Source organism: Equus przewalskii, chromosome 3 (genome assembly GCF_037783145.1).
Source record: "Equus przewalskii isolate Varuska chromosome 3, EquPr2, whole genome shotgun sequence".
NCBI classification, from domain to species: domain Eukaryota; kingdom Metazoa; phylum Chordata; class Mammalia; order Perissodactyla; family Equidae; genus Equus; species Equus przewalskii.
This window is the reverse complement of record NC_091833.1, coordinates 19,623,192-19,635,736: the sequence shown is the minus strand read 5'-3', so window position 1 is coordinate 19,635,736 and position 12,545 is coordinate 19,623,192. Positions and strand designations below refer to the sequence as shown.

The window sequence follows — 12,545 nt, the reverse complement described above, 5'->3', positions numbered from 1 at the left end:
AAGTTCTTCAGGCAGAAGGAAAATGATATAAGTCAGAAACTTGTATCTACAAAGAAAAGAGCAGGGTAGAAGGAATAAATGGAGCTCTGCCCACTGGCTTCTTTATGAAGTCGGCCCTCTGCACCCACAGGTTCCACATGCAGGGGTTCTGCATCTACAGATTCAACCAACCATGGATTGAAAGGCCTATTATGGTTGCATCTGTACTGAACACGCAGACTTTCTTCCTTGTCATTATGCCCGAAACAATACAGAATAACAACTATTTACATAACATTTACATTGTATTAGGTATTCTATGTAATCTAGAGATGATTTTAAGTAAAGAGGATGTGTGTAGGCTATATGCAAATTCTACACCTTTTTTTTTTTGAGGAAGATTAGCCCTGAGCTAGCATCTGCTGCCAATCCTCCTCTTTTTGCTGAGGAAGCCTGGCCCTGAGCTAACATCTGTGCCTATCTTCCTCTACTTTATATGTGGGGCGCCTACCACAGCATGGCTTGCCAAGTGGTGCCATGTCTGCACCTGGGATCCAAACAAACCTGCAAACTCCGGGCCACCAAAGCAGAACATGCACATCTAACCGCTGCACCACCGGGCCGGCCCCTACACCATTTTATATAAGGAACTTAAACATCCCTGGATTTTGGTATGGGGGGCAGGGTCCTGGAACCAATCCCCCACAGATACCACGGCACAACTCTACACTAAAAGATTGATACATGGGAAAAAGGCATGTGCCAAGAGAGGATGCCAAATAGAAAAGAAACAAGAGAACTACAGAAGTGACAAGTTGTAGAAAAAACAAAGTAGTGAAAGAGAACAGGAATTTGGGGTGAGGATTGGAAGCAGAAATTCCAAAGTTGTGGACAAGGGGAGTCTCATTGATAAGATGATTTCTGAGCAAAGATCTGAAGAAGGTGAAGGAGGAAACTGAGGATATCTGCAGAAGAACATTCCAGGCAGACAAAAGGGCAAAAGCAAAAGCTCTTGAGACAGCAGCACGTCTTGGGAGTGTAAGGAACAAAAGGGGCCAGCGGCTGGAGGGCAGTGAAGGAGGAGGATGAGAGAAATGAGAGATGCAACTGAATTTTCCTGTTAGGTAAAATGATCCTTAATGAAATATGAAATATGCCTTGGAGCTGTGGTTCTCAATTCTTTCTGCACACCTGAATTATCTGGAGAGAATTAAAAAAACACATAACCAAACCCCAACCTCAGAGATTCCCATTTGATTGGTCTGGAGTGGGGTAGAACAGCTGTGTTATTTAAAAGTTCCCCCAAGCGATCCTAATATAAAGTTGAGGGGAGAACCAATGGTTTAGTGTTACTGAATTAGTTGAAGCCTCAACTAATTTGACCACACTGAAAATAGGACTTTAGCTCTATGAGCATGTTTAAGACTAAACTAAAATTATGCAAAAAATTTGCATAGAATAATATGCAAATGAAAAAATGCGGCAATATATAACTCTAGGAACAGAATACGGTGAAGGAGCTCTGTGTCAGGAGTGGCTCCAAGGAAACTAAGTATTATACCACCTTCCTTGATACCTACCTTTTCCTTAGAGTCTCTTCTAAGGACTCAATAAACAGGAGAGGTTAAACACCTATTTCTGCTCCTTTCTCAAACCCCATCAAAATGACAAGAAGGCAGTACAAAAATATAAACCCACTAACAAAGAATGGAAAAGGGAACAATAGAGATTGGCAGCAACATTTTTGGAAAATGGCAAGTGGGTTGAAATTGAAACCTAACTGCCTGAGTGGGGGAAGTCAACAAGAAGCAAGCTGACTGGCACTGAGGAATCCCGGAAAGGGTCAATAATTGGTGGCACTAGGTACCTCTGACAGTGAGAGCATGCAGCCTATGGGAAACAGAGCCCCAGACTTCCCTTCCTCACCCAATTCAGCTAGGCAGTCACCCCTCCCTAACTCTAAGCAGGAGAGTTAAATTTTAGTCCCTGGATAGGTTAAACCAGACCTGTGGACTTCAGGTACAGTTGAGGGTAGGAATAGACACCACAACAATCCAGGGAGATAAGTGAAAGTCTACGGCATGAACTATGAAAGGTCACTGTCCCCCACCCCTTTTCCCTCACTTGGGTCCTAGCGCACAGATGAGCCTGCTGGTACTTGACACTTAAATGTACACAACTATTTGAGGGGACCCTCAGACAGAAATGTCAGATATCAAAACAAACAAAGAGAAAAAAGAATTCCATTGATAAGCTGATTCATAAGGAAATGCAAAGGACCTACAATAGCCAAACAATCTTGTAAAAGCACAAAGTTGGAGGATTCACAACTTCTAACTTCAAAACTTACTACAGGGCCAGCCCCACTCGCCTAGTGGTTAATTTCAGCATACTCTGCTTCAGCGGCCCGGATTTGGTTCCTGGGCACAGACCTATACCACTCATCTGCCATGTTGTCGTGGTGGCTCACATACGAAAAAGAAGATTGGCAACAGATGTTAGCTCAGGGCAAATCTTCCTCAGCAAAAAAGAAGATTGGCAATAGACGTTAGCTCAGGACAAATCCTCCTCAGCAAAAACAAAACAAAACAAAACAAAAAACCTTACTATAAAGCTACGGTAATCAAGACTGTGTGGTACTGGCATAGGAAGAGACATATAAAGCAATGGCATATGTTAATGCAAAATAACCAATAACCATTCTATAGATAAGAGAAATAGGCGAGGGTTTTCTTGATGAGCAGTGCGTAGGTCTGCACCCAAGATCCAAACTGGCAAACCCCAGGCCACTAAAGTGGAGAGTGCAAACTTAACCACTCAGTTACAGGGCCAGTTCATAAGATGAATTTTACTTGAGCCAAAGTGAGGATTATAACCCAGCAAGGCCTTTTCCAGAAAGGAAGAAAGCGTTCTGAAGAAGCATGGTTTTCAGTATAGACTTATACCTTCGGCAGCCCGGGTTCAGTTCCCAGGCACAGAACCACAGCATTCATCTGTCAGTAGCCATGCTGTGGCAGTGGCTCACATAGAAGAACCAGAAGAACTTACAACTAAAATATACAACCAGGTACTGGAGCTTTGAGGAGGAAAAAACAAAAAGAGAGAGAAAGATTGGCAACAGATGGTAGCTGAGGGCAAATCTTTCCAGAAAAAAAAAAAGTGCTCTTGGAAAGGACAGCTCTAACAGCAGAAACAAAGCTGATAAAGTGAGGACATATACTAAAAAGCAGAACCAAAAGAAAAAGAAGATGGTGAATAGGAGAGAAAAGATTTTTTTAAAATAGTGGATTCATTTAAAATGTCCAATGTCTGGTTGTGGAGAAAAAGGAACCCTCATGCACTGCTGGTGGGAATGCAAACTGGTGCAGCCACTAAGGAAAACAGTATAGAGATTCCTCAAAAAATTAAAAATAGAAATATCATATGACCCAGCCATCCCACTACTGGGTATCTATCCAAAGAACTTGAAATCAGCAATTCCAAAAGTCCCATGCAGCCCTATGTTCATTGCAGCATTATTTACAGTAGCCAAGATGTGGAAGCAACCTAAGTGCCCATCAACTGATGATTGGATAAAGAAGATATGGTATATATCTACAATGGAATACTACTCAGCCATAAAAAAGGATAAAATCATCCCATTCACAACAACATGGATGGACCTTGAGGGTATTATGTTAAGTGAAATAAGCCAGATAGAGAAAGACAAACTCTGTGTGACTCCACTCATATGTGGAAGTTAAACATGTAGACAAAGAGAACTGATTGGTGGTTACCAAGGGAAAGGGGGGTGGGGGGTGGGCACAAAGGGTGAAGTGGTGCACCTACAACATGACAGACACTAATGTACAAGTGAAATTTCACAAGGTTGTAAACTATCATAATCTTAATAAAAAGTGAAAAAAAAAAAAAATGTCCAATGTCTGACTTATAGTAAGACCAGAAATAGAAAAGAGAAACAAAGACAAAGAAATCACCAAAAAATGTTACAAAATATTTTTCTTAAGCTGAAGGATATACATTTCTAGATAGAAAGGACCCAACTGAGTGCCCAGAACAATGAAGGAAAAAAGAACCACGCTAAAACACAATGTCATGAAATTTCAGGACATGGGGACAAACAGTATACAAGCTTCCAGTGACATTGACAGAGAACAGGAATCAGAATGGCATCAGGCTTCTCAACAGTAATACTGAATGCTAGAAGACAACAGAACGCTTTCAAATTTTAGATAAAATTATGCCCAGTCTAGACTTCTAAAATCAAGAAAACCATCCATCAAGTATGACAAGAAAACAGTGATGTTTCCAGATTTACAGTCTCAAAAAAGTCACTTCCAAAGCTGCCTTCTCAGGAAGCTACCAAAAAAACGCTCTCCAGGGGAGTAAATAAGAAAGATGGAGGATGGTGGGTATTCCACATGAGAGACGAATTCCCAGAAGGGCAATGAAGAGAAATCCCAAGGTACTGCTACGCAATAGCCTAGAGAGAAGTCCAGATTAGAGAGTGTATCAAAGTGTCATCTCAAGATAAAGGAAAGACAGGCTGGCCCCGAAGCCAAGTGGTTAGGTTCACACACTCTGCTTCGGCAGCCTGAGGATCACTGGTTTGGATCCTGGGTGCAGACCTATACACCACTCATCAAGCCATGCTGTGGCAGCGTCCCCCATAGAAGAACTAGAACGACTTACAACTAGTGTATACAACTAGGTACTGGGGCCTTGGACAGAAAAAGGAGAAAAAAAAAACAGAGGAAGATTGGCAACAGATGTTAGCTTGGGGCCAATCTTCCTCACCAAAAAAAGATAAAGGAAAGAAAATGGAAGAAATAGATTACATGATGCATCTGACTGCACTGAAAGAAGTACTGATTTAGCTTTATCAGAATGTTTGGGGCTGAACTGGTGATAGGTAAACAGAAAATTATGCAAACAAAAAAACCAGAAAATACGTAACTCTACTAAAAACAAAAGCTAGGAAATGTCATCCTAATATACTACATGGCTCAGTTGTGAATATTTGTAATCATAACAGCATAAATTTAATCAAAACTTGTGATATATTGTAATCAGAAGATGGAGATAGAAGTGTGTCTTTGTAGAGACTGAAAGAGAGCTAAATCCTCATCTTCAGTGGTTAAAAGACAATAAACAAAACAGACAAGCTAGGAAATAACAGTGTAAGGATGTCATTTAGAAATGCAGAAGTCACTATCAGAAAAGAACCAAAAGAGTTAAAAGTCATTGACTCTACAGAACAAGAATCAAGAACAAAAAGGGGTGAAGCCACGCACTGCTGTGGCATTATAATCCTGGTAATGAATGCTATTTGACTTTTTAAACTATGTGCGTGCATTATTTGGGCATAAATAAAATTTAAATTCAAGAAAGGAAAAGGCTTCTCTTCAAATCAGGTCATAGGAGGATGTCCTTATTTAATTTTAATAAGAGTATCCCACCTACATTCAGTTAGTGTAGTGGGTATAATTGTGGCCCCCAAAAAGATATGTCTAAGTGCTAACCCTCCTGGAATCTGTGACTGTGACTTTATCAGAATATAGGGTCTTTGTAGATGTAATCAGGATGTAGGGTCTTTGAGATGAGATCATCCTGGATTTAGGGTGGATGCAGTGTCCTTTTAGGAGACAGAGGGAAGAAGACACAGACACAGAGGAGGAGCCCATGTGAAGACTGAGGCAGAGACTGGAGTCATGCAGCCCCAAGCCAACAAATGCCTGGAGCCACTAGAAGGATTCTCCCCTAGAGGGATCAAGGCCCTGGTGACACTACTGACACCTTGATTTTGGTCTTCTGGCCTCCAGAACTGTAAAGGAATAAATTCCTACTGTTTTAAATCAAGTTTTTAGCAATTTGTTACACAGATTAGGAATAGGAAACTAATGCAGTTAGCAACAAAGGCTTTAACAGTTGTGGATTTCAACTGACATAAGGCTGAAGCTGGAAGTCTTTGGCATATCAGCAACACATCCTTGGGGTGCCCAACTCCCATGTCCACCTGGATCCAGGCCCCATGGTAAATTCCCTTAAGAAGTAACCCCTGCAGTCAGTGGGTGTGGTCTTGCTGAAATTAATGCTTCTTTCTTTCTTTCTTTTTTTTTTTTTTGCTGAGGAAGACTCACCCTGAGCTAACATCTGTTGCCAATCTTCCTCTATTTTGTATACGAGCCATTGCCACAGCACGGCCACTCACAGACGAGTGGTATAGGTCCATGCCCTAAAACCGAACTCAGGCCACCAAAGTGGAGCGTGCCAAACTTAACCACTAGGCCACTGGGGCTGGCCCTGCTTGTTTCTTTTTTTATGTGTGTGAGGAAGACTGGCCCTGAGCTAAATCTGTTGCCAATCTTCCTCCTTATGCTTGAGGAAGATTGTTGCTAAGCTAACACGTGTGGCCATCTTCCTCTATTTTGCTTGTGGGATACCGCCACAGCATGGCCTGATGTGCAGTGTATGGGTCCACACCCAGGATCCGAACCCACAAACCCCCAGGCCGCTGAAGCAGAGCATTGGAACTTTACTACTACGCTACCAGGCCAGGCCCCTGGCCCTGCCTGTTTCTTAACTGTGATTCCAGATACAAAACAAAATCCTAAATGTATCATTGTGTTTTATTCCATTATTTAAAAAACGAGTATTTTTCATGCTCTACTCAAAACAATTTGTTGATGCCACTACTAACACAACAACTGTTTAGCTTTTCAGAATTTGAGAATAATTCTAATAAAGTGACAGAAAGAATAAAGAGGGGCTACATTACAAGAGTTAACAGGCAGCCTATCTCTGGTCTCTGCCTTTACCATCTTCTTCCTCCTTTTCACCTCTCTTTCCTTCTCTACTTTGCTGGGCACTTTCTCCCCTCCGATGTCTTCCTTCTCCCTCCTGTGACTCAGGCACATCCTAGGCTCTGCATGGGTATCACTGTCGGGCTCACAGCCAAAAGGGCAGCTACCCCAGGCTCAGAGTTAGACTGTGATACAACCTGAACTACCATCTTCCAGGGGTTTACCAGCTTTGCTCTGAAGGGAGCAAATAGTGCCCTTACACCTTTAATTCTAAAGAAGAAACTTAAAAAAAAAAAAAAAACGCCAGCTTTCTTTGTCTATAATCTGGCTATTCAAAGAGAAGAAACTATAAGCTAGGGTAGTAATTCCTGAGTCCTTCTCACTAGCCAAATTAAGTATGTCAAGGGTCCACCTACTGGTTCAGTTTCCAGAGACATCCTGAAAGACAACAAAGATGTATCATAGTCCTTTTTGATTAAAATACTTGAAATACCTGAGATCAAACAAGTAGAGAGAACATTATTTAACATATTCACCAGGGCACTTCAGAGGAAGCTGAATAAGACGCGGTGCCCCAGCACTAGAAGATGAAGGCTAGTGGCTCCGCTGCCTGCACTAAAATCTTAACTTGACCTCTACAGAACACAGAGGGTGCATTCAAAACAGGACTGGTTGATCCTTTTTAATTTTTATTGAAATGTAATTCACTTACTATAACTTCACCCTTTTAAAGCATACTATTTGGTGTCTATATTCAGATTTGTGCAACCATCACCACTAATTCCAGAACATTTTCATCACCTCAAAAGAAAACCCTATAACCATTAGCAGTCACTTCTCATTCCTCTCTGCCCCCAGCCCCTAATAACTACTATCTGCTTTCTGTCTCTACAGATCTGCCTATTCTGGACATTTCAAATAAATGGAATCGTACAATATGTGATCTTTTGTGTCTGGCTTCTTTCACTTAGTGTAATGTTTTCAAGGTTCACCCATGTTGTAGCATGTACCAGTACTCCACTCCTTTTTATGGCTGAATAATATTTCATTGTATGGATACCACATTTTGTCTATCCACTCACTCACCAGTTGGTAGACAACTCAACATTTAGGTTGTTAGGACGGGTTGATTCTTTTTTTTTTTTTTTAAAGATTTTATTTTTTCCTTTTTCTCCCAAAGCCCCCCGGTACATAGTTGTGTATTTTTAGTTGTGGGTCCTTCTAGTTGTGGCATGTGGGATGCCGCCTCAGCATGGCTTGATGAGTGGTGCCATGTCCACGCCCAGGCCAGGATTCGAACTGGCGAAACCCTGGGCCTCCGAAGCACAGCACGTGAACGTAACCACCCGGCCATGAGGCTGGCCCCCTGGACGGGTTGATTCTTGAAGCCAGGGGACTGTAATGGTCAAGGGCAACTTTAGCCAGCCTTCTGATTGTGCCTCTTCCAGGCCACTTTTATTGACCCTGTCTCGTCTTGAGCCAGGGTCAGTCTTTCAACAGATGTTCACACGCCCCACTCTGTGCCAGGCCCTGGAAATACAAAGGCGAATGCCATAGGGCACTTGCCCCCGGGGAGCTAAGATATCTTGCTCTGAGAGATCCTCATCAAATAAATCCTCAAAGAGCTTTTGGCAGGAGAAAGCAATTGCACATCAGAGTCAGCAAGTGCTAGCTCTTTCAATATCGGAAGCACCTGATCACTCTTATCACCCAACTTCAGGAAGAACCCTTCAGACAAGCCAATCTTTTAGAGGCAAATAGGTTTAACCACTCACTAGCCTTTGAGTGATACTGGACAAGTTACTTAGCCTCTCTAAATCTCAATTCCTCATCTGTGAAATGAACCTAATAATAGTGCTTACCTTACAAGATTACTGTAGGGATTAAAACGAGTTCAGGTAAAGCAGCCAGCACATGGTAAGTCCTCTTCGAGTATTAACTACAAGCTAAACTAGTTGTTCTTGAAGCTGAAATTCTAGGCTCTTGGGATTCCAGCTTTGAGTCAAGAAACCACTGAACACTGATCTTGAGATGAAAGGACCTGTGCAGCAGATGAGCCAGGGAAGAGCACAGCTACTCACCAGCACCAAGATTTTATTTTTAATTAGCCAGCTGTAGAAACAGGCAGAGCTGCTTATTTATAACCATAGATCCACCCTGCATCCACTTCTCAGAAGATATGGAAGAAAAGCATCTATTCAAAAGATTCCTCCTTTCCTTCACACTCTCATGCTTTTCCAGTTCTTTCCAACACTAATGCTTCTTTCTTGGCCTCTTTCCTCTGTCCAGCATTGAGTTAACCTTCCATTCTCCCAAGGCCCATATTGAAAAACAATCAAAAAGAATTGAACTTTGCCAAATGACATCCGTACAAAGACCAAGCACATAAAAAGAAAGAGAGGGAGGGGGACAGGGGGAGGTCAAATCATTGGAAGCACAGTGGAATTACAGTCTAGTAATAAAAAGAGACTGGAAAGCAGATCTCACAACAAAACAGGAAGCAAAAGGCATGGGTGACACAGAGGAAGAGGACCTGCCCTGGGTCAGAACTGCCAAGTCTTGGTATTTGGTATTTTCCTAGAAGTAGTTATTAACACGACTGAAATCACTGAATGTTTGTTTATAAGTGGGGCCAGGGGGCAGGGGCCAGCTGCAGGGGACTACAACCTTCTAGAAAAGATTCAGTTGGGGCCGGCTGGGTGGTGCAGCGGTTAAGTGTGCACGTTCCACTTTGGCGGCCCGGGGTTCACTGGTTCAGATCCCGGGTGCGGACATGGCACCGCTTGGCAAGCCATGCTGTGGTAGGCGTCCCACATATAAAGTGGAGGAAGATGGGCCCAGATGTTAGCTCAGGGCCAGTCTTCCTCAGCAAAAAGAGGAGGATTGGCAGCAGATGTTAGCTCAGGGCTAATTTTCCTCAAAAAAAGAAAAAAGATTCACTTGGTTCTCTAAGAGAAACAAGATCTTCCCTTTTGTTCCTATCTCTCAGAAATTTCAGTCTATAGTAGTCCAAAAGGATTCAAAATCAGTCAAAAGCAGCTCACTGATTTGATTCCAATGAGAGTTGATGTTCATGCATCCACTATCACACGTCTTCCCGATGGAAGCATCAGATCCAGACTCAGAAGACCAAGATTCAAATCCCAGCTCTTCCAGGTCTTAGCTACATGACCTCATGCAGGCCACTTCACCTCGGTGAGGTTCTGTTTGCTTTAAATCTATAAAACAGCAGGATGCCTGACAAACAACATGCGTTCAGTACGCATGGTATAGGTAAAACCAATATTATAACATTAAGAACTCATTCCCCATCCTTCCAGGCTGTCTCTTTCCCATCCTTCTTGGAGGTCCCTAAATTGGTTACCAACCCAGAAAGCCAGACTAATTCCAGAAATTGGCACTCAAAATTGATTTCAGCGGCACTACAAAGACGCACTCTTGGAATAGCAGCCTCCTCAAGAAAAGAGAAACCCATTAGCTCGTGGTTTTCAAGAGTCTTTAAATGAAAAGTGAAAAGGAGAGAAAATCAAGTTCCCTGAGATATACTACAATGCTCCACCGTATTTAAAATATCTAGTACTATAATAGCACAAACTAAGACTTTATTTCAAAATTTAACTTCTGGCAAGAAGCACGCCTCTTGGATATGTACCCACACTATTCTGTAAGTAACTTCACCCAGTCTCTCAACTCTAAACACTGTCCACATGGTAACCAATTCCACATGCACACTCCAGCCCAGGCGTCTCCAGACTTCCCTAATTGCCCACGACACTTTCACTTGGATTTCTATAGGCATTTTACAATTAACGTGAACAAAAAGGAGCCCCAACCCCGTCCCTCCCACGGTCTTCCCCGTTTCAGTTAATGACAATTCCATTCTTCCAGTCATTCACACCAAAGACCATGGAGTTCCCCTTGATTCTTTTCTTCCTCTCACATCCCACATCCACAAACCCAGTGGCTGTACTTCAAAATATACCCATCACCTGACTGCTCCGCGCCACCTCCATTACCACCACCCGGTCCCTCCTCCACCTGGATCAAGGCAATAGCCTCCGAACTTGTCTCCCTGCTTCTAGCCTTGCTCCTCTTGACTCTTTCTCCACATGGCAACCAGAGCGAGCCTGTGAAAAGGCGGGATGGATTGTGTCCACTCCACTGCTCAAGACTGTCCAACGGCCCCAACTCATTCTAAGTAAAAAGCAATACCCCTACAATGGCCTGCAAGGCCCCCACGACCTGCCCTTCTCTCCCCTTACCCCATCACCTCTCTGACCTCATCCTTCCACCCCTGCCTCACGCCTACCCCTCCAGCCACACTGGCCTCCTGGCTGGTTCCAACTCTGCCAGGGGTGCTTCTTCTTCAGGGCTTTTGAACTTGCCGTGTCCTCTGCCTGGACCACTACGTCCCCATTCAGCCACATGGCTCCTTCCCTCACTTTCATCACCTTTCCAGGAAGGCTTTTCTAAAGACCCTCTTCAAAACCGCAACCCTAGCCCACACTCCACATCCTGCTTCCCTCCTTTATTACAATATAATGTGCACTTTACTTGGTTACTTTGTTTACTGTGGCTTTCCCCCACTAAAATGTAAGACAGTTGGGGCCAGCCCGGTGGCACAGCAGTTAAGTTCCTATATTCTGCTTTGGTGGCCCAGGGTTCGCCAGTTGGGATCCCAGGTTCGGATGCCCAGTGAGGACATGGCGCCACTTGGCAAGCCATGCTGTAGCAGGCGTCCCACATATAAAGTAGAGGAAGATGGTCTTGGATGTTAGGTCAGGGCCAGTCTTCCTCAGCAAAAAAAAGAGGAGGTTTGGCAGCAGATGTTAGCTCAGGGCTAATCTCCCTCAAAAAAAAAAATAAAGTAAGACCAACAAGGGCAGGGATTTTTGCCTTTCCTGTATACTGTATTCCTGGTGTTTAGAACAGCACTGTCCAATACAATTTTTAATTTTCTAGGGAACACATTTTAAAAATAAAAAGAAACAGGTGAAATTAATTTCAATTATACTGCATTTAACCCAATTAACAAAATGTTATTTATAGCATATATTTATATTCTATTAATATTGTATTCATTACAATATAAAAATATCAATGAGGTATTTTCCCTTTTTCTCACACTAAGTCTTCAAAATCTGGTGTTTATTTTATACTCACAGCATTATCTCCAGTGCTCAACAGTCCCACATGTCTAGTTGCCACCATACTAGACAGCGCAATTCTAGAACAATGCCTGGCATAGAGTGGGCACTTATAAATATTCATTGAATGAAAGAATGTTTTTCCAGGGAGAGGCAGCTACGGTATAGTACAGAGTCTTCTAAACGTCAATTGCATTCTACACTCACTATTTTTGCTGTGATCTACATACTGTTTTTTCCTTAAAATGTCATACTTTTTATACTTTAAAAAAATATTTAGGGCCCCGTGGCACACTGGTCAAGTGCGCACGTTCCGCTTCAGTGGACCAGGGTTCACCGGTTCAGATCCCGGGTGCGGGCATGGCACCACTTGGCACACCATACTGTGGTAGGCGTCCCACATATAAAGTAGAGGAAGATGGTCATGGATGTTAGCTCAGGGCCAGTCTTCCTCAGCAAAAAGAGGAGGATTGGCAGCAGTTAGCTCAGGGCTAATCTTCCTCAAAAAAACCCAAAAAAACAAAAAGAAAAAAATTTTTAAAATAAGACTTTATATTGCTTCTACAAATGGAAAAGAATGGGTCTAGGGGCAAAAGGCCTGGGCTAGAGTCCCTGC

General features: G+C 42.9%; 1 protein-coding gene across 4 annotated transcripts in view; it reads right to left on the bottom strand.

The window, feature by feature from the left end:
* WWP2 (WW domain containing E3 ubiquitin protein ligase 2) overlaps positions 1-12,545 on the bottom strand; it is a 138,163-nt gene that overhangs the window by 123,616 nt on the left and 2,002 nt on the right. Inside the window, exon 1 of one of the 4 annotated variants that reach the window (XM_070613802.1) lies at positions 11,946-12,011. The exons of the other annotated variants lie outside the window; for them this stretch is intronic. Within the exon in view, the coding sequence (XP_070469903.1) occupies positions 11,946-11,993 (48 nt within the window). The 5' untranslated portion in view covers positions 11,994-12,011. Of the gene's footprint in view, positions 1-11,945; positions 12,012-12,545 lie in introns of those variants that run through there. 4 annotated transcript variants of the gene reach the window in all.